Source organism: Euleptes europaea, chromosome 5 (assembly GCF_029931775.1).
Source record: "Euleptes europaea isolate rEulEur1 chromosome 5, rEulEur1.hap1, whole genome shotgun sequence".
Classification (NCBI taxonomy): domain Eukaryota; kingdom Metazoa; phylum Chordata; class Lepidosauria; order Squamata; family Sphaerodactylidae; genus Euleptes; species Euleptes europaea.
The window spans coordinates 69,888,547-69,911,404 of record NC_079316.1 but is presented as its reverse complement, the minus strand read 5'-3'; the positions used below and the strand labels follow the sequence as shown (position 1 = coordinate 69,911,404).

General features: G+C 42.2%; 1 protein-coding gene across 1 annotated transcript in view; it reads left to right on the top strand.

Annotated features, from left to right (window-relative positions):
* The window catches only part of CPXM2 (carboxypeptidase X, M14 family member 2), a 100,089-nt gene that overhangs the window by 59,924 nt on the left and 17,307 nt on the right, over window positions 1–22,858 (top strand). Inside the window, exons 7-9 of the mRNA XM_056849430.1 lie at window positions 2,786–2,874; window positions 16,884–17,007; window positions 19,406–19,602. Coding sequence (XP_056705408.1) covers window positions 2,786–2,874; window positions 16,884–17,007; window positions 19,406–19,602 — 410 coding nt within the window. The remainder of the gene's footprint in view (window positions 1–2,785; window positions 2,875–16,883; window positions 17,008–19,405; window positions 19,603–22,858) is intronic.

Below are 22,858 nucleotides of genomic sequence, written 5' to 3'. Positions count from 1 at the left end.
CTGGCCCCTCTTCACAGATGATGTTTGCTATGTAATCACAGTCCAAACTGCACATCACAGCTACCACGTGATTGCTATGGGGATTTGCAGTAGGACGGCAGCTGTGAGTTTCCTGTGGGAATTCAATTCACAAGTTTCAGGGCCCAATGTGGATTGGGACTGCCGCGTGGGGGAGGAGGAGCTCCTGCTCTCCCCCACACACCTTTTTCCTGACATGAAATGGCCCTGGGGGAAATTGCATTTTATCAAAAGATGCTTGTGCGAATTCTATTTGGCCACTAGGGCTATCAGCAGTGGAGATCGACATAGACCCTTGAGGATTACTTGTTGTGACAGATTAAATTATACTCAAGAGTAGAAAAGAAGAAAAGCCCGTTTCAAATTAAATACACAAACATTTTCAGTGTGCTTAGGGTAGTGATGCTTCCAAATTTCCTTTCTCTGAAATGCCGACCAGATCTCTGGTTTCCCTTGTGGAGTGGTATTGAGGCATTTTCTGCCCACTATCATTGTGGCATGGATTTGCAAAAACTACTGCACAGCACAGATGCACTTTGTTCTTGCACAGCTTTCTTTCTTTGGCTGGCATGATTTTATCTCCAATTTTGGGAAACAGCTCTGCGTATGAAGAATGTATACAGAGAAACATGACACAATTGTTTCAGCTCTCCCTTCCCTCACGTGCTGCATGTACAATCACGTTGACATTACTTTTAGTCTGTAGAAAGAACTCAGCTAGAATCTTTTGTCACTGAAAAGATTACAAGAATAAAGTCAAACCCCTTTATCAGTTCTGGGGCTGTCATACAAAGGTTTAAGATGGTAGCATTGAAATCAGAGGTTATAAGTGAATCACTTCTCTTTTTCAATTCGTGCTCTGTCAGCAGTTGATATTCTTAATGTAGCCTTAAATGTGATGTAACAGATGCTGCTTTGCCAAAAAATAGTTACTTTTTCAAACATTATTTTGAATGAAAAGCTCTAGTTTAAGGGAAAGACTCAGAGATTTGGGCATGTTCGGTCTCTTTCCAACCTATATTCCATCCCAAGGCATGATGGTGGGGGGACAGAAAAACCCCATCTCCGACACTGATGTTTAGCAATGCCAAGTCCATTGATAATAAGACTGCAGTCCTGCAGGACTATTTTGTAGTGCAAGGAGAGGACCTGGCATGTGTGAATGGGACCTGGATGAGGGAGGGCAAAACTGTCGCCCTGAAAGAACTGACCCTACCAGGATTCTCGGTCCTTCATTAGTCTTGGACAATGGACCAGGGGGTGACAATACTAATCTGGGAGCCTTTCACTTTCAGGGCTCTCCCTGCCCCAGAGATCTCCAGCACTGAGGGTGTTGGTCTGGTGTCAGATGCCGAGGAGAGCCTGGCTATCTGGTTGGTGTACTGGCCGCTGAGTGCACCAACGGATACCCTGCCGGGCCTGCTCGAGGTGGCCGCAGGGTGGGCCTAGAGTTCCCAGACTGATCATCCTGGAGGGCTTTAACATCCATGCCAATGCTGCCTCATCTTTGCTGGCCATGGATCTAGGGTCCTCCATGGCGGCACTGAGGTTCTCTCAGATTATATCGGGTCCCACACATCAAGCAGGCCACACACTGGATCTAATCTTTGGGGTGGGGATAGATGTGAGTCTGGTGTCTGTTGACAGACTGCCATGGTCAGACCACTTTGTCCTGAAGGCCTGGGTTTTCCTTCCCTCTTCCTGCTTAGGCGGTGAGCAGATTTACGCTCACCTGCGGAGGCTTATGGATCCTACTGGATTCCAGAATGCTCTGAAGGATCCGATTCCCCCCAGCGGTTCCTTAGATGAGCTAGTGGAGGACTGGCATGGCCATCTCTCCGAAACCATCATTGGAATCCCTCCCTGATGCCCTCTTCACCACAATATTCATCGAGCTCCAAGGTATAATGCAGCGCTTCGGAGTATGATGCGGAAACGTAGACAGCTAGAGCGACTTTAGAGGTGGGCTTGCAGTGAAGCTATAAAAACATCTTATAGGATGCTTATGAAAGCCCCTCTCCTACTTTATTGGGTTTTGACTGGATTGGGGGATCCTAACCATTTTTCCTCTGGGCTGGTCACTGACCTTTGTGTCACTGGATTGGGTGCCATTCAAATTTTAGAGTATTTAGAGCTGTGGTTTTAATTATAAAATTAGATTTTTGTATATTAATAATGGGTATTATACAATGACATTACAATTGATGTGAGCTGCTCTGAGCCCGGCTTTTGCTGGGGTAGAGTGGGATACAAACTTATAAATAAATAAATAAAATGGCAAACTTTGTAAGCAGCAAGTCTCAGGAAATGTATATGGAAAGTTTAAAATTGTATTAAGGCAAGACGAACACTCTGCAGTATTAGAAACCACTGGGGCTATCCTTTCCAAGTTATTCTTTCACTTGAGGAGAGGTACTTATGCTCATATAAAAGGGCAGCAATTTCCACTGAACCCCCTTTTGCCACTGCAGATCCCCATGCTGCATCCCATATCACTACCAAGGACCCTCCAAACCTCAAAAGATCGTTTCAGTGAAGGGGGGGGGAGTGCTACAGCAAAAAGAGAGAGGTGGGAAAGAAGTATTGTATGAATGGGCCTCCTTGACATGAGTGGTAGCAAATGGGATCTTTGGGAGTAGGTGGAATTTTTTCCTTTATGAGACCATATTTTAGACTGAACAGTTTTTTTCCTGCTCTATTACATTAGATTGTGGTTCCTTTATATTCCTCTGCAAATGTAACTATAATATTAATATTTGTATCACAGACCCAAATAACTATTATCACAGAAGAAATGAAATGATGACAACAGACAACCTTGATTTTAAGCACCACAACTATAAAGAAATGAGGCAGGTAGGGCATAAGGAATGGAATTTCTGGTGTGTGTTTGTGTGTGTGCGCGCGTGTGTGTGTATGTGCGCATGCATATGTTTTGATCATTTGTAACAGTGGATCAATAGCACTGCAGTCATATTCCACCACCAGCTAAATGACTTAGTAAATGCAGCATGCTCAGAAAAGACTGTTGCATTCCCAATGTGACATTATAATTCTTTTTTCAAAAGCCACCTCCACTGTGTTTTATGGATTTTATTCAACTGAAAACAAAAGAAACATTAACTTCAGTGATGCTGAGTAAAAACTTACATAAAGATCTGCATTCTTAATTCATCAATAATTGGCCATGAGGTAATTTCATTATTTAAGAAAGAAAAAGTGAGACTTACCATGTAGGGTTTCCAAAACCTGAATTTGGACAGAATGGCTGACTTCTGTAATTGTTGAAGTGCCCCATTCTGTGAAGGATTGAAAGAGCTTGCTGAAATACACAAGACATCTGTCAAAATGTTTCCATATCAGTAAGTAGAGCACTTTTGGTCCAATGCGTGGAACAAAGGGAAGGACTGTAATCGCAAGTACCTTTAAGAGGAGCCCAGTGGTTTTCGTGACTTAAGATTTGTGTCTTCGTTTCATGTAGTCAATAGGGATCATTTGCTTCATAGATTTGTATTCAGTAAGAAAAGGGAATGCATCCCCTTTAGGCATAGACATCGGCATTTACTCTTTCTCCCATACTGTAAGTATAACAGTTCCATGACCCATTTTTGAATGAAATTCAGCTTTGGTTTGAATTTCCTGGGGGAGGAGAATCTTTTTTCTTCAGGGACAGAACCAAAAGTTCTTAAAGAAGAAGGGAGATTTGCAGCATCAGTAGAAATAAATGTGATATCCTGAGGAAGTATGAACTAGGCAAAGTGAACCAATGTGATATTCTTAGTTAAGAATCAGACACATTGTGCACATACAAGGAATGATCAACTTTTCAACATTCTCATACATCATGTACCTTTAAGGCCCACCTTGTCTAGTTAAGACTGATAGCGCAAAGCTTTGAAAATCTGGCTTTGGCCAGAATTTCTCATCTCTGTACAAATGTTGAAGGTACACAAATACTTACATTGGGAATCTGGCCAACCCTAGTACTCTGGGACCATCATTAAATTTCATTCTGTGACTAAGATTATGATAGAAAGATCCATCATGTGAGTCAGAAAAATCAAACCAGTCAAATCATTCAAGGGTTGGAGGCAGTTTACGAAATCTACACTTATACAGCAATTACTGCCTTTCTCAGTTGTTAAATTCCTTGCACTGTGATAGTGCATACAGAACAAACCTACTACACGTGATCCCACCTTTATGCTTGATCACTATTTCTTCAGAAGGTATTTTCAACCTCGTTACACATGTACCAGACCCTAGATTAATCCAGGTGTGCCCCAAAACTGGAATATATGTGTATTGGCCCTTTCAGAAGAAATGGCAATTGTGCATATCAAGAGGATTATGTGTACTAGGTTTTTTCAGTACATGTGGTCAAACATCATGACGGAACAGGACTCACAAATTTAGTACACTATGATTTGGATGGTGCTGTGCTGTTAATCTCATCTTCCTGAAAACCCCTCAGGCTTACTGCACCTTTCTCCTTTTAACTGTCTGTTTATGCACACTAGGTGCCCCGTAGCGCAGAGTGGTAAGCTGCAGTACTGCAGTCAAAAGCTCTGCTCACGACCTGAGTTCAATCCCGACGGAAGTCAGTTTCAGGTAGCTGGCTCAAGGTTGACACAGCCTTCTATCCTTCTGAGGTCGGTAAAATGAGTACCCAGCTTGCTGGGGGTAAAGGGAAGATGACTGGGGAAGGCACTGGAAAACCACCCCTTAAACAAAGTCTGCCTAGTAAACGTCAGGATGTGACGTCACACCATGGGTCAGGAATGACCCAGTGTTTGCACAGGGGACCTTTACCTTATGCACACTATAATATCGAACACTTCAGTTAATACCTGAGGTGGTCTGGATTGGGTTAATGTTGAGGATGCTAGATATTCTTCAGGAGGTTCCAGCCTTTCATTTTACAGCTGTAATATTATATTACTATAGACATGGATAGTATTTGATCCAGAGTTGACAGGTAGTGTGACTGGCAGCAGAAGGATCGTGCCATATAAATGACCAAGATTCACATGAGCATTAACACTTGCCAGTCTGTGTAGACTTAACAGCTGTAATTGTCTCCCCTTAACTTCAAGCATATAACAAAAACATAGGGCTGTTGAAAAAAAATGGGGAAAGTTCGGCTTTGGCAAAATTCGGCCCTTTTAAATTTGGGCCGTGCCGAAGTCCGAACTCCCCCGCTTCGGATCCCTGAAATTGGGCCAGATCCGGAGTTCGGGGGAAAATTCGGCCCCCCTGCAGGCCTTCACGGGGCTTCCATGAAGGCGCGCGGGGGGCTCTTTAAACAAATCTGCGCCTTCCCCCGCGCACCTTCAGGGAAGCCCCCTGAAGGCATGGGGGGCAGAGGGGTTTAAAGACCCCCTGCCCCTCTTCCCGGGAGTTCCGAGAAGGTGGGCGGTGGGTTGTCAAGCCCCTCTGCGCTGTCTGCACAGGCGGCGCAGAGGGGTTTAAAGACCCCCCCGCCCCTCTTCCCGGGAGTCCCGGGAAGGCGGGCGGTGGGTTGTCAAGCCCCTCTGCACTGTCTGCGCAGGCAGCGCAGAGGGGGTTGACAACCCACCGCCTGCCTTCTCGCAGATCTGTTTCTCCCCCCCCCCCCGCGCGCCTTCAGGGGGCTTTGAATTTATTTGCTGAACACCCCGAAGTCAGGGAATTTGGCTCCCCGGTTTCCCGCCTTTTTAAAATTCTGTTCGTCCCTAACCGGAAACCGCAGAATCGGGGGAAATTCGGCATTTTTTTGGTTCGGGATGAACTGAATCGACAGCCCTACAAAAACATCTAGATTTATCTCACCATGGACGTAGGTGTAAAATGTACTGAAGATATTTTTTCCTTACTTTGACTCAAAATATCTAAAGATAATATATTTGGACTTGAAGTATGTGAATCATGTTCGGTGTGCTGAATCTTCAGCATGTTTATACTGAATGAGTCATCGTTCATTTTTTATTGAGCATTTGTGTACTGACTCACATTCTGAGCTCACAAGAAATTTCATGGCCTATATTTCCAGCAGACAGATTAGATGAGTAGAAACTCAATTGGCATAATTAGTGTCAAGAACAATAAAGTTAAATGTGGTTTTAGATCCTAATTGTGCAAAGACAGGTTGGTCAGGTTTGAAATATATTTCAGAGAAACTAATAGCTCAAAGCAGGGAAAATTATTTCCTCTGGTCTTCCATAAGGAGTGAAGAGAAATGGGATTAAACAGTGGTACAAACTGTAATTAGTCAATAGAGAACAATGTCCTTCATCGGGGCCCCTTATGTTGCTTACTACTCTATTGACTGATTTTGTAATTGGATCATTAAGCAGCACTTCGTTGTTCCTTTTTGCTAGGAGCGATTGTGCACAGCCCTGTTTTACTTTTTTTTTATTCTGTGTGTGTGGCGTCAGGATGAACCAAATATTTGCCTGTTTTGATCTGTAGGCCAAAAATAGGACTTTCAGGGTGCAATCCTGAAGGGGGGTAGATCCGCGACAGCTGGGAGTGGCAGAGCCATGCCTCCTCCTCAGAGGCTTCCTAGCCGCCTTGGAGGGGGGGGGGAAAACATTTTGAAAATAAAAAAGGAAAGAAAGGGGGAATGCCCCATTGAAAACAGCAAGACTGTGCCACCAAGAAAGGTGGCACAAACCTGCCGTCGCTCAAGGGGGCATTCCCAGGGCAAAAAAGGTTAGGAAGCTGCCTAAAGGCAGCTCCACCCTGGGAATGCCCTCCCCACGCTGGTGCAGGCTTTCCCTTCAGGAAAGCACTGCTGGCGTGGCTGCATTGGCAGCTGAGGCTGGCAGCGTTCAGATGCTGACTTGTTTGCCCCCGTGCTGGCGTAGATGCCAACTTATTCCATGATAAGGTGGCACCTATGCCAGTGTGGGGTCACGCCAGTTCCGAAGGAGCTTCACCCCCCTTCAGAAATGGGCTGCCCATTAAGCCCAGATATTCCCCGAAAAACCCTTAACAATTACCTTTTTTGAGCATGTCTACTTCCATTCACTACCACTTTGTCTCTTTTCTCCGCTGATACTTTAACACCAATTCTTCATCAGACCAGATGTCCTCTCGTGCCTGTCTGATAGACTTGGCCTGGAGCAATACAAAAAGAGACTATTTTCCTGCTTTATGCCTATTCAATCCAAGTAAATTCTCAGAACTGTGATTTTGGGAGGGATTAGAACAAAATGTTCAAACAAGAGAAGCAGTTTGCATTTGGCCTTCCAAGTTTTTATTTCTAAGATTTCAGCTATGTAATGAAAAAAAATTATTCTCAAACTGTTCAGAATTCAGAATTGGCGATGAATGAGGATAATGTAGATAAATATTCTGTAGTAAGTCAGGGTGAGTTCCAAATCAATGCAAAATTCATTGTCAGTAGCCCCATGGCCCTAAAATCTCATCAGAAATTGCAACCCAATTAAATCTGTTCTCAGCATCCTTCTCCAGCCGTGGGCACTATGTGAATTGAGGCTGAGTCTAATGGTATTGTTAGGGAATTTATGCAGTATTTTTTTCCAGCATATTAATAGAATAAATAATTGCTGCACACAACTCATAATAATTGTCTATTAGTGAATTTACTCTGGGCATGATTTATAATCCTTTGGGTTGTTAATAGCTGTGACTGCATATTATCAGAAGCCACTCTGTTTTTGCAAATGAGAGCAAAATGTTTCTAAAGTTACCCATTTCACATTGCCAAATATGCAGTTTATACCACAATGAAAAATAAGTAGGGAAAATGTCCATAACTTTTATTCACTGAATTCTTATAAAAAGCCCAGTATCATTAGTTACCAGTATAGATTAACAAAGAATCCTTATTTGGCATTTATTTAGAGAACATTTATTTATCAAGTTAAAAAACAGGCTCTTTATTTACCCGGTTTTCGAAGTGGCAAATAATAAAATGAATATATAAAAGGAAGCAATAAATTATCAAACAGTCCATAAAACTGCAAAAATAAAAAGATGGCAAGAACAATGAACACATTTTAAAATCAAAACCTCTAGTTTTATATCCACTCCAATAAAAGCTAATAACGGGTACAACCAAGACAGGTTGCCTTCCAAAAGAGAAAATAACCTCTGGGAAAGAAGAGTTTCCATTAACTTCTGAAAAGTAAACAAAAAAATCTTGAGGTGAGCCAACTTGTCTGTGGACTTCAACAGCTGTGGAACTACCAGCAGAAATAATGTAGTCCCTATATTTCCATTAGAAGTTGGACAATCTCAGTGCATAGGATGGAATATTTTGGTGAATGCAGTCCATTAAGTGATAAGGGCCCCAGATGTTATAACCAGCATTTTGAATTGTGTCAAGAAAGCCAGTGATAACTAGCACTTTATGGGCAAGTGCAGGTAAGTTTGTATGTCCATTTTCAAGTTCAGACTCTGAACTGCTGTAAGAGCACCATAGAACAGATTATGGAAATCTATTCTATAGGTTGCCAAGGGAAATAACATGGCATGTAATGTTCCTTATGTCTTTTTTTTCTTCAAGCCACAGAGCACCCCTGGTGCATAAAATAGTCAGGTCGTAAATAAATAATTATGACTCAGCCCTCTTTCACTAAGCATAGATTTGTCCCACTGAAAGATACACATACAGAGAAGCCATCAGAACTCAACCTGTTGCTTCAGGCCCAGAGGAAGCAACCTCATCCCACTCCAGTCTTCCCTTGCTGCATTTGCTCTGGCCCTGGCCAAAGGACTCTCTCTGCTGTGTTCTGTTCTGTTGATCTGAACTTGTTCAGATTCTGGGTAAAACAGCATCTGGAAAACATGGGCAAAATGCATAGGGAGAGTGCGGTGACCTCTGATGGGCAGAAAAGGCATGCATAATCAAAAGGAAGCCCCGAAGCAGTTGGCAGGGGTGACCGCAGGGAAATGTCCTTGCATAAAAGGCCATTGTGATTCCTTCCCCCACCCAGAGGCGTGAAACTAATGAAGCTTAAGCTTCGGGCCCCCAATCCTGGAGGGGCCCCTGAAGCAACTTTTTTTTAATGAGTGAATTTCTCTACAACATCGATGGAGTTTTTTAGTGATAGAATCATAAGCCAATGGGTTGAAGTACTTAATATTGACTTTAGAATATGCTCTAATACCCATTTCACATGGCCTCAAAATGTTCCTGTAACTGGTCAAATTTCAAAATTGTCTTGGGGGCTTGTAGTGCTCAAACTCCCAGCTGTTGATATGTCTGTCTCATCGTATCAATATTCAATCACAATAAAACAGTCGGAAGTTGACGATTCAAAGCAGTTTGTTTTTATTGGCCAATACACAAAAAGCCTGGTGAAAATTGCCTAAAGCGCAGAGCAATTTCCACGCACATCAAAGGATTGCAAGCATGGATATAGACTTCGATAATGGGTGGTTACAGAGGCGTAATACACACATAAGACCCAACTGCCCAATACTTGGGACCTCTACATTAGAATAGCCTATAACAGCATTGAAGGCGTTGCAGAGAAAGTTATGATCTCATGTCCACTAATGAGCAAGAAGAGTTTTCAGTGTCAGGTGCTGCTATGTTTTGATCCTAAGCTACTGAAGTTCTTATCTTGGATCCTCGCACTTGCCAAGGCTAAATAAGGGAGTGTTCCTAGCTGGCCCGAACAGGGAAGGGGGGGCCCAGCTTATGAGAGCATACTATGATCTTCTATAGCTTCTCTAATTAACTTCTAACAAGCAAAGCTGGGCCTCTTATACTCAAGGCCTTTAACATGTGTGTGCTTGGTGTGACTTTATAATGGATGCCAACTCTTATATGTTGAGTCTAGCATATTCATAAGTGCAGATTATACTTTATTGATTACAAAGAATATATTTCAAATCAAAGAATCCATTTCTAATACATTTCCCATAGAATATAATGATTTCGGGCATTACACTGTAAGGGCTCACTGAGCTCACCAGAATCTATTCATAGCCTACATTTTGGCAGCTGGATCCTCAGATCCTTCGTTGGTGCACGGCTTAATAATTCTATAGCTCAGCCCTTAGGCTAGAGCCAATCAGAACCATAAAAAGACATCTGAATTCTCAATTCAGGCTGCACTCGTCTTGCTTGTGCATTTTAACACCAAAAGATCAGATTTTCACGTGCCCCCTCTGATGACCCCTCCCTATTATTATTATTTATTAGTTAAATTTGTAGCCCACCCTCATTCCCAGTCAAAGCTGGGCTCAGGGTGGGTGTCATTATCCTAGGCCTGACGTGCAGCCTACGGGCCCTAAGGAGGCCTATATTAAAGTAGTTACCAGGCCTACATCTCCCAGGTACCCTCTGGGCCTCGTGATTGGTGGAAGAGGATTTGGAGGGAAGGCTAGGGCCAATCAGGGGTAAGGGAGTGGTGCCTGGGGAGAAGGAATAAAATGCCTTGCCTGAAAAAGGAGGGGGTTCACTCCTAGGGAGCAGGGCTGGGGAGAGGCTGCTGCAGACGGAGGGATCCCTCATTTAGGAAGGGGTGAGTTAGCCTGAGGCCTAGTGCCAGGAGACGGCTAGGGACAGTAAAGATAGATGTGTTCGGGTTTTTATTTATTTGATTGCCTGCCTTTACTGGTTTTGTCATCCTATTGTGGCTTGAGTTATCATTATTATTAGACCTTTTAAATAAACTGTTTGTTACTCTGCCTGGGTCCTCACACCTCATTTGGTCACCTAGAAAGTACACCCTGTTGGGAGAAGAAGCAGCTAGGGGCAGGGAAGGTGCTCTGGGCCTTCTTGAGTTAGGCTCACACCAGAGTAGTGGCAGCTACTGAAGATCCCCATTCCTCTCTCTTACCTGACAGCAGGTAACAACAATCATAATAAAATCATATATATCTAAAATTCATAAGTAATCAATACAAATAGGGCTGTCGATTCGGTTTGGCCCGAACTGAAAATCAACCGAATTTTCCTCGGTTCGGCGCTTTTCTGTTCGGACGGATAAGAACTCCAAAATGGGAGAAATCCGGGAGGCCGAACTCTTCATGTTTGGCGAGTTCGGCGAGTAAATTCAGCGAATTCGGTGGTTTGGCGGAGATGCATGCGCAGGAGCTGATCCGCTCGTTGGCAATCTGCTTTCTCCCGCGGCCAATGGTAGCCCAGCAGATTCTTCTCATGGCCAATCAGAGCATTGATTTGAAGTTTTGAACTGGCCAAGAGAAAGTTTAAAATGCCCGCCCATCCCTCCCTTCCCCACTGTCTTCCATTTTGGTGGCGAGAGATCCAGCCAGCAGAATTGGTGCGGTTGAGAGATCCACCCGAGTTCATCAGTTGGAACTGGTTTGAGGGTGTTTTGTGGTGTTTGTGTTGTGCGGGTGGTTGCTTTGCTTGGGGTTCCACGGTCCGGCCTAGCCTCCCCCCCCCAGGTTGGCTTGAGAAGGGCGAGCGGTCTCCGTGTGGAGGTGCGAGGAGGACCCTCTCGCCGACGGGGCTCCTGCGTTGCCAACCCACTCCCCACCCCCCGGTGCTTGGGTGCCACTTGAGTTCATCCAGCGCTTTTGGCTTTTGGTTGTCTTGTGGTCTTTGAGTTGTGCGGGTGGTTGCTTTGCTTGGGGTTCCACGGTCCGGCCTAGCCTTCCCCCCCAGGTTGGCTTGAGAAGGGCGAGCGGTCTCCGTGCGGAGGTGCGAGGAGGACCCACTCGCCGCCGGGGCTCCCGCGTTCCCATCCCACCTCCCACCCCCCGGTGCTTGGGTGCCACTTGAGTTCATCCAGCGCTTTTGGCTTTTGGTTGTCTTGTGGTCTTTGAGTTGTGCGGGTGGTTGCTTTGCTTGGGGTTCCACGGTCCGGCCTAGCCTTCCCCCCCCCCCCAGGTTGGCTTGAGAAGGGCGAGCGGTCTCCGTGCGGAAGTCTATGCTTTGCGATGGGCAATTGGGGGAGGGCTTCCGGGATCCATATCTCGCCTCCCTAGGACCCCATCGTCACCAAAATTGGCGGTCCTTTCAATAAGGGTCACAAGAAGCAATGATGAAAGTTTTGAACGTCCAGCTCTAACCCCCCCCCTGCAGCCGCGGGAGACCAAGAGTGATTGTTTAAAATTTAAATGACAGAGCCTCAATCAGAAGATAACGACACAAGAAATTGTAGACGCTATAAACAATCTGAAACCAGACAAAGCTCCCGGCCCGGACGGTATTACACCACAATTCTACAAGTTGTTTGAACAACAACTGACTCCGGTTTTACTTTCTCTCTATAATGAGGTAATCGAACACGGCAAGATCCCTTCGTCCTGGCAGGAAGCACATATTTCCCTGATCCCTAAAGAAGGTACAGATCAATATCTTCCCCAAGCCTACAGACCAATTTCACTGTTGAACATTGATTATAAAATTTTTGTCTCTATAATCACCAAAAGATTTCAAAAACATGTTGGTAAATTGGTACATCCTGATCAAACTGGCTTTATTCCAAAGAGACTTATGAGAGACAACGTACGATTGATTCTTAGTGCAATTAAACACACTAAGTCTAAATCATTAAAAACTGCAATGATCTTTTTAGACGCTGAGAAAGCTTTTGACAACATTTCCTGGCATTTCATTTACAAGACCTTACAACAAATGGATTGTGGAGATACTTTTTTAACGATTTTTAATGCAATATATTCCGTTCAGAAAGCACGTCTTCTGATTAATGGCTTATTATCAACAGAATTTGCTATCACAAAAGGCACAAGACAAGGCTGTCCACTTTCTCCACTTCTCTTTGATTTATCAATGGAAGTTCTCTCGAATTATATAAGAAATGATCCAAAGATTAATGGTCTCACAATTGGAAACGAAGAACACAAAATCAAAAGCTACGTTGTCTTAATCTATCAGAATCCGGGACAAACACTCCCACAGGTCTATAACCAAATCATGGAATACGCAAAATATTCCGGTTATAAACTGAACAAAACAAAGACAAAAATTATGACCTTTAACACCACAATAGATGAAGACAAGTATATCAAAGAAGTCACTGGTTGTCATATTGCTAAGGAATCAGTCAAATATTTGGGCGTTAAGATATCCTCACAAAATAAGACACTTTTAAAGTCAAACTATTTGGAAATCTGGGGGGAAAAAGAGACCTGAGTTTATGGTCTAAAATGAACATTTCATGGTTGGGCAGGATATCGGTGATAAAGATGAATGTACTCCCAAGACTGAACTTTCTATTTCAATTCTTACCGATTGATATTCCAGATAGAACAATAGAAAGTTGGCAAAAACAAATCAATCGATTTGTCTGGAATGGCAAAAAACCGAGAATTAGATTTAAAGTGTTACAAGACGAAAAGAAAAGAGGAGGATTAGCATTACCCAATTTTAAATTATACTATCATGCTGCTTGCCTGACCTGGATCACAGATTGGATAAAATATCCTAAAACCAGACAAGTTAATTTAGAACAAGCCGACCTTGGACAAGGTTTTCACAAGGTTCTCTGGGATTCTACAACAAAAATTCAAAAGGATAAAGCCCCAGAAGATTGCGATGTTAAATTAGCGCTATTGAAAGTATGGAAAAAATATAAAAAGAGAATAAGCCCTTCTCCACCATCTATAATGTCACCAGTTGAAGCTTATCATGACAATGTTAAACTAAAACCGGGTGTCCACTTTACTTATAATCAAATGATTGAGTCTACAGGAGAAATTAAGACTTTGACCAATCTTCAAGAAAAATTTCAAAAACTGAATTGGCTGACTTATTTACAATTGCGGTCCAATCTACAAAAAGATTGTTTCTACCCTCAGCCATTTCGTGAATTAACAGAATTTGAGCAGATAATATCTAAAAACGATTCACACTTATTAGGAAAAATCTACAAGCTTCTTCTGAAATACGAAACAGAAGAAGAACAAGTGAAAATCAACATGATAAAATGGATCAAAATTTTGGAGAAATGATTAATATGGATTTATGGGAAAAACTCTGTACTTCCGAAATGAAATATACCGTCTCTCAAGAAGTGAAAGAAAACTGGTATAAAACATTTTATAGATGGTATTTGACTCCTAACATGCTTTCTCAGATGACTACTCCTGGAAAAAAAGGTGCCTGCTGGAAATGCCAAGACACTGACGGTTCCTACTTTCATGTCTGGTGGACATGTCCAAAGTTACAAACATATTGGAAAAGAATTCACCAAGAACTTCAATTAATGTTAAATATTAAGTTAACATTTGACCCTAAATTCTATTTACTCAGTATAGTGCCACCAAACCTGCCTCTGAAATCTCATGATGTTTTTAAATATGCTACTACAGCAGCAAGAACGGTCCTTGCAAGAACCTGGAAACAAGCTCAAACACCTGAAATAGAAGACTGGAAAGAAAAACTACTGGATTATGCCACTATGGCTAAGATGACTTTCGAGATAAACTTAAAATCTAGTGAATCCACTGAGCAATTTCATGATAAGTGGGTGTCATTTTACATTTATATGAATTCCAGCTAATTGAAAACGATGGTTATGTATTATGGTTATGTATCATTTAACTCGTTATAAAAAAAAATGTTAAGTAACTTCAGATCACATAATAGAATATTAACATAAGTAGAATAATAAATCGACACCTGGTATTAGTTTTTTTACTTAATCTTTCTCAGTTTAGAGAATGTTTCATAATGTACACTTGAATTTATTTCTTATTTTTGTATTGTTTTTATACTTATAATACTTATCCCCCCCTTTTTTTTGTTCCTGTACCCCTTCAATTATATAAATAAAATCTTAAAAAAAATAAAAATAAAATTTAAATGGCAATATTCGGCCGAATATTTTGCCGAACTTTAATTTCTCGCCGAATTTAACGGATCCGAATCGGGGGAGTTCGGACTTCGGCGTGTACTGAATCCAGACGGGCCGAATTCGGCCGAATCCGAACTATACCGAATTTTTTTATTTTCAACAGCCCTAAATACAAATCATAAAACCATTCAATACAGTTAACAAGGTGGTACTCATATAATTACAGGGCCATTGGAGGCCTGGCCAAGCAGCCAAATCCTCATATCAGAAGCCCCGAGGGAGAGGAGAGGAAGGCCAGTAATGATGACAACCTGTGGTTGCCCTCAATTGTAGGCCTGGTGGAATAGGTCTGTTTTACAGGCCCTGCAGAACTTCTGAAGGTCCCATAGGGCCCTGATGTTACTTGGAAGAACATTCCAACAGGCTGGGGGCAGGGCCTTGTTGGATGTTGCCCTATTGTTGCTGGTTGCGAAAAGGCCCCCATAGCAGTTCAAGCTTCAGGGCCCCAAAAATGTAGGTCCACCACTGCCCCACCCCAGTATGTATTCCTCCATGTGGCATCCAGCTCTGCTGCTCCTCTGGTGTTTTTCTGTCTGTCTCCCTTACCAATGGTCAAAATGGTGTGGGGGGGGGAAGGATGGAGGGGCAGACGTTGACCCCTATATGGCCTTCCTCCACCCCACCCTAACTCCACCCCACCTTACTTCACTCCCACCTCACCTCTGCAATATAGGGAGTGCTGTAACAGCCTTGTCCAAAAGACCCTGCCCCCAGCATTGACTATGCAAGGGGCTGGTGTGAAGGGGGAATGCAGGGAATGATCTGCCGATGCAAGCACCTTACCCTTGCAGTTTACAGGGTCCAACTCAAAGTGCTGAGAATACCTTATTAAGAAAATGAGCATGAATCTCAATGCCAGTTTTACAAGTGAAAACCACCCAAATCAGCAGAGGGGGGAATACTACCTCACTTATCCAGAAGCACATTAAATCTGTAGCTGATTATCATTCTAAAAACAGTGTGTGCAGCAACACTTCCAAAAAAGATAGATTTAAATAAGTTGGCCTATTAATTAGTTAATTGTTGGTCAGTTCCTATTAAAGTGTAATAGCATTTTGTCAGATTACAGTAGTTATGTCAAACTGTGTTCCTGGGAACCCTGGACTTCCTTTAAAGTTTGTTGGGAGCTGCTCGAGGAGGATCAAAAATGGGAGGCAAATTTCCCGCCAAAAGTAGCCCAACAGTGCCTCCCCCTACAATCTGCAACAGTGTGTTCTGTGGTATGCTGTCAGGTCATACAGGGCAATAATGTGGCAGTGGCCCAGTACACCCAGTCAGCACCTTTTGGAATCAATGGATGCCCCAGAGTTTCCCACAGAATCCTCTGTATTTTGCCTAGGTGCACATGCCAAGGTGTTCATTCGCAGAGAAATCTACATAGAATAGACTTCCTGAAGATAAAAATTTGAAAATCCCACTTAGGGATCAGAACCAATGAAGATACTCTGTTGAAATTATTGATCTCTTTTTTATTCTGCTTATGCTGCTTAAAAACAAAAGACAAATAACCCCTTGCATAATGCAGGGGGTTTTTAAGTGGGAAAGGGAAGACGGCATGGTGTAGCCCGATCTTGTCAGATCTCAGAAGCTAAACAGGGTCAGTACTTTTAAGGAAGACCACCAAGGAAGACTCTGTAGAGGGAGGCAATGGCAAACCACCTCTGCTTCTCACTTGCCTTGAAAGCCTCTTGCTGAGGTTACCATAAGTCTGCTGCGACTTGATAGCACTTCACACACACACATGTTTGGTGGACATTATTGTATTTGCTGTTCTCCATGGGAACAAGTTGAATTAATTGCTTGGGTATTGCTTGGATAATATCACAATCCCTACATTTTTATCATTGAACTGTTCTACTTCTTACATAATTGTTACATTTGAGTGCAAAATAAGCATAAACTCACAGGTGAGGAAAATCTTATACAGTTCTAATTGGATGTACATTCTCTACTCCCAGGAAACTACAAAACCCTCCAATTTTTTCAAACGAGATTTGTATCTGTCAGTCTATCATTTTATATAACTGTTCTTTTGTTTCTTTGTTTATTTTTCAGCTGATGAAAGTTGTAAATGAGATGTGTCCAAATATCACAAGAATTTACAATATTGGGAAGAGCCATCAAGGGCTAAAGTTGTATGCTGTTGAGATCTCAGACAACCCAGGAGAACATGAAGTTGGTTAGGATTATATATTATAAAAAAATCCACTTCTGGGCTTTTGGATAGAACTTTAAAAATGTTTAGTTTTTTTTAGCAATCCACATGTTCACTCAGAGAAGGTGGTCACGGTGGGAGGAATTTTGATGTTATTTTCCAATTAAAGGGCAAAAATGAACATAAATGGGCCCAACCAAGAAGTGGGATCAGATTTCCTGGTGCCCATTGGTTATATTCTTTTTGCAATTAAAACAAGACAAGAAACTGACTGAAGTTTAATCCTGAAAAAAATCTACATTGACTGTGCTTGTTGCTGTCCTCTTCATCTAGAGAACAGAAAACGTGAAATATTTCCAGCTGTGCATTTGAATCCTTCCTATATTTGATTTTTAAGGAAGGAAATACAAACACAACTCCCTGCTGGGATGACAATATAATGCAGGAAACATATCCATCCATATCTACTCATGAACAAGGATGAGTATGCCAGAAATCTAAAAAGCAATTAAAAGACATATGTTTGACTCATGAGTATACAATAGGAGCCAGAATTATCACAGCTAGCCAGTCTATTGTAGAAGCAAGAAGCAAAAATTATTTTAACTGGTTCTTTGAACCTGTCTTCACTCATCTCCAAAATCATAATCATAACAAAATCAAAGATTTTGATTGGGTCTGGTCATTCAAAAACATTTCAAAGACAGCTGTTTCAATTTAGTGCAGTATATGTTTTTCCTAATTTCTTTACTAGTTCCCATAGAAATATTATACACTTCATCAGCGACAATGATTGTTTAATGCCATTTCTTTTCTTGTTTATATTCTCAAGTAACAAATCTTTTAACATAAATTCTACTTCAAAACATACTCGTGTGTATGAAGGATTTTGGCTTTGTGGTTTAGGATAATCATGGATAGTTCCCAGAGGGCTAATCGTGTTAGTCTGCCTTAGCAAAAAACAGAAAAGAGTCTTTTGACACCAGAAGACAGATTTATTGTGGCATGATGTTTCATGGGCTTGAGTTCACTTTGTCAGATGTAGTCAAGTGAATCCTTAGCCAATAAAGTTTCTACAGCTCAATTGTAAGCCCTGGGCACCAGCACAGCTAGTCAGTATCCTATGGTATTTCAGCAGAGACAGGAAATATCAAAAAGAAGCCATTCCAAGGAACTGACAGTAAAGCAACATGCACTGAAGTCCATAGCAACACCATCCACTCACACCACTCACCGACAGGCATGCTAACGGTGCCCCCACACCAACCAAATAGGGAAGAAATCAACCAGCACATGATGTTGGCATACCTGCCTGACATCCCTACAGAGATCACAACAGTAGAAAAAAGAAGAGAAACACAGGAGGAGGAAGCAGCGAGACTTGTTTTTCACTCCTGTTAAGTTCAGTGTGAAAGTGTTTTCTGTCAGTATAAAGTTACGCCAGCACCAAGTACACAACTTGTGCTGAAGGGGCTTAGAACACTGACTGAGGACTGAACACAAGGGGGAGGAAAGGATGCATTGCCATTTTAAAGAGTGAGGTCTCTCCTGGGCCACAGGGGGGGTTAGGATCATCACAGCATGGTGGGGGGAGGGGAGGAAGAGATCCTTCCTTCCCCCAACATTGTTCCTGACCTGGATGGGCCAGGCTAGCCTGATCTCATCAGATCTCAGAAGCTAAGCAGGGTCAGCCCTGGTTAGTACTTGGATGGTAGACCACTAAGAAATACTAGGGTTGTCATGCAGAGGAAGGCAATGACAAACCACCTCTGTTAGTCTCTTGCCTTGAAACCCCTACTGGGTTGCCATACGTTGGCTGCAACATAATGGCATTTTACACACAAGATATAGGATTAAAAAGCATTTTAGGGGAAGGGCCACAGATCAGTTGTAGAGCATCTGCTTTGCATGCAGAAGGTCCCAGGTTCAATCCCCGTCATCTCCAGTTAAAGGGACTAGGCAAAGAGGTGATGTGAAAGACCCCTGTCTGAGAACTTGGAGAGCCGCTGCTGGTCTGAGTAGACAATACTGACTTTGATGGACCAAGGGTCTGATTCAGTAGAAAGCAGCTTCATGTGTGTTCTTCTGACCTGAAACAGTGCCAGGGGACATGCAGGCAATCCTAAGAATATTCAACTGGGAGTAAGCACCATTGAATAAAAAGGGACTTACCGCTGAGTAAATACACCTAGGATTGTACTGTAAGGGATAGCTGAAAAGCCATGAGAGATGGATTGGGTCTCCAGGCCTGCAGTCGCCCATCCCTGTTATATAATACTGGAGAGGGAGGAATGTTTTATAGGAATCTGGCATCTTCTTTTTCCCCCTTCCGATTTCAACTCTAGATCAAACGTTACCATTCCTTTATTGAATGTTAGATCCAGTTTTCAGTGTGCTTACATCTTTCTTTGGCTTGGAACAGGTGAGCCTGAATTCCGATACATGGCAGGGGCTCATGGGAATGAGGTGCTTGGGCGAGAGCTGCTGCTTTTGTTAATGCAGTTCATGTGCCAGGAATATCTGGCTGGGAATACGCGCATTATACGCCTCATTGAAGATACCAGAATTCATCTTCTTCCTTCAATCAACCCAGATGGATATGAGAAAGCCTATGAAGTGGTAAGGAAGAGAGTAATTTATTTCATTACAACCAACACTGATTTTTCATTATGAAAATCACCTAAACTAGGTTTACAGTGGTGTAACTTTTTGGAGGGAAGTTGAGAAGTTTTTTTAAAAACCTGGGCTTGCTTATTCACAGGGTTTCATCTTGTATTGGGAAGTGTGGTCTGGTTCTGAGGTCAATCCCATGGAAGACTAGGTTAACTTGCCAACCCAGGCTTCATTACCATCTAAGGTCAACATTTCATGATTTGACATCTGCAGTGGAGACCTTTTAAGTTTGTGTTTGCTCATTTCTGTTTTCTCTAGGACCACTTTGTTCTCCCATTACTAGTCCAGGGGCTGGTTGTTGGAAGTGAAGGACTTTGCGCTGTCTGTTAATCCCAGAGTGTCTGTTAATACAAGAGTGTCTGAGAGATAGATAGGTCAGGTCACTGAACACCCTTTCCTCTACTTCTCTGATGCTATACCTTTGATGTGTAGATTGCTGCTCTCAGGGAAAACTTCCTTCTGCTTTCACACCTTCTCTCCCCACACTTTTCTATTCTCCATCTTTGCACCATGAGGGCCGAGTATGGATCCTGCTAGGTAGTTAGATTAGTTTAGAAACCTATCTCTACCTTGTCCAATCTAGAAATGGGGCTCCTTACAATAAAGGGCTCATTAGTTCACTAAGATAAAACATGCTCTGTGTGTAAGTTTGTTCTTAGCACACAGACCATATGGGCTTCGTTGTGTAATTTGCCTTTGTGCACTCTGCTGACTTTGGAGATCCAGAAATCCTATCACTGGTAAAGCAAGCACATCCTCACTACGAGAACACCCCAAGAGTGGACACTTCTATGCTTAAAAACAAATATTAATTTAAACAAAAAACATTGGCAAGATTCAGGCAAAACTCACACAATGTATAAAGAGAAACAAACACTTACCTAGTACATTTCTTAGTACAGAAGAAGACCACAGCAAGCTATCCTGAAAGCACTCCCGGTATTGCAGATGGCTGCAAAGCTGCCACAAAGGAACTGCTGAAAGTGCAGTAAGGCATAATGTACATCATCTATTTTTCTGGCTGTTGACATATATGAAAGAATAACTGAATCCACACTATTTGATCTGATTGCCATTTTCTGTGAATTTCAGCAGAACCCTTCTTTCATGCCTGCGACAATAACTTCCATTAATACAACGGTGATTATGTTATTATATATGCCAGGTAATGCCAAATCATGGTTTGGCACTCTGTGATCAAGCCCTGAGTTTACATGCTCCCTCAGCCCCCTCTCCTCATGTGACTGAAACCTCTATATGACTTCCACTGTAGCACAAACCATAGTTTGGTATTATATACAGACCACCAATCTCTGGTTTATGTTCACCTGCCAAACCAGGATTGTAAACCACAAATAAATTATGGTTTACAATCTTGGTTGGGAGGAGGAAGGCAAACCCTGTTTGGATCTTTGGATATAATGCCAAATTAGGGAATATGCTAAAGTAGGGATCATGAATTAACTCTGATTGCATGAGGAGAGAGGGAGAAGAGACAGGAGGGTGCATGTGAGCATAGGGCTCATTTATTTAGCATCAAGCCATGGTTTGTTGATGTCTTAACCAAGCCTAAACAATCAAAGTAAACACTTTCCCCCCTATAATATTAATGTTATATATCTCTTTGAATTGTATTAGTTATGATCAGGTGGATGTTACCTTCAGATGAATGGCACAGCTGTCAGGTTATATATCAGCAATGGTTCTCCTATACAGAGTATAGTGTTAGTATTTCACATACTTGTGACTGAATAGCTGCCCGCTAAACCTACAGCTCTGTGACACTCAGCAGATGACTGTGCCATGTTTTCTTGATGTCCATGCAAAGTGTTGGAGTTGGGGGAAAGGACCTCAAAAATCAACCATGAAAAATAATAAGAAACAAACTTAGAAGAGTTACACCCTTCTAAGTCTAATTAAGTGAGTTTTTCTCCCCAGCTCTGCTTTGATATAACCATTCCTGATTAGATTTGCCTTTTTGCCTGTAATGCACTTACATTGACAGCTTGGTCAAAGCATAAACATTTCTTTAAAGCTAACATGCCTTAGTAGGATATTGTGCAATTTAAAAGAGTGGTCCAGAGAAGCAATTAAGAGAAAGTCTTAAGACAGATTTTTTTAAACAGTTAAGTGATATTGCATTTATTTCTCTTCAAGTTGTAATTAAGTTAATAATTGCAGCTGTCTATAAGCAACAATGGTTTTGTGGCACCAGAGTATTTTCTCTTTTACAAAAACTGAACTGTTGATGTATATGAATTACATATAAATCAGCTTCAGTCTTTCTACCCTCATCCGTTTAATCATACCCTTCAGACATGGGCTCACTATGGGTGGGAGATATATTTCATGGAGAAAATAGAATTGTTTCCAAAACAACACCCTGTGTTGAATTCACCTTCTGCCTCTGTTCCATTGAATTCAACATAACCCATGTTCTCCTGGTATCCTTAAATGCATATTTCACTGCCAACACTCCATAACACTTTTTTTTCAACTGGGGACAGGGAAATATGCACTGCAGTGACAAAAGTATTGGGAATCTTGTTATGGTTGTACACCCTTGGGTAATGTTCAGGTTAGGTTAGTACTGGCGTGTTATGCTTGGGCTGCCTGTAAAAAGAGTTGGGAAAATTCAAATGGTTCAAAATGCTGTGGCCAGAGCACCAAGATCAGATCTTGCTGAAACATAATCTATACTGCCTACCAGTTAGTTTCCAAACACAATTAAAGCACTGGTTCCTTCAATCAGTATTTCTAATTTTCAACATGATCCCATCTGTGGAAACTTAAATCTAGAGACAGAGACCATGGACAAACAAAGTAGATCTTTTTACAACCCTAAGGGGAAAAAACCCAGCTTTGCAGAAAAATTTTAAACCTAAAAAATATTTTAAAATACATTTTGGGGACATTAAAACTTTCCAAAATGATCGAAGCAGCACCTGTAGCTTTAAGAAACAAATGCCTTCTGTGGCTGTTACTAGGCAACCACAACAGTATTGCCAACCTTTAAGCCTTGGTTTTTGTCAATAAAAGGTGAAGTGAGGGGAGAGGTCCCTTTCCTGGGCAGTTTTGGCCTTTGAAAAAGGACATATTAGGGGCAGGCTGGGCAGCGATGATGGACAACTTGATACCACTCAACTCCCATAATTCACCTAGGCTTAGCTGTTTGCTACTGCTTAAAAGCAGCCGCCTAACA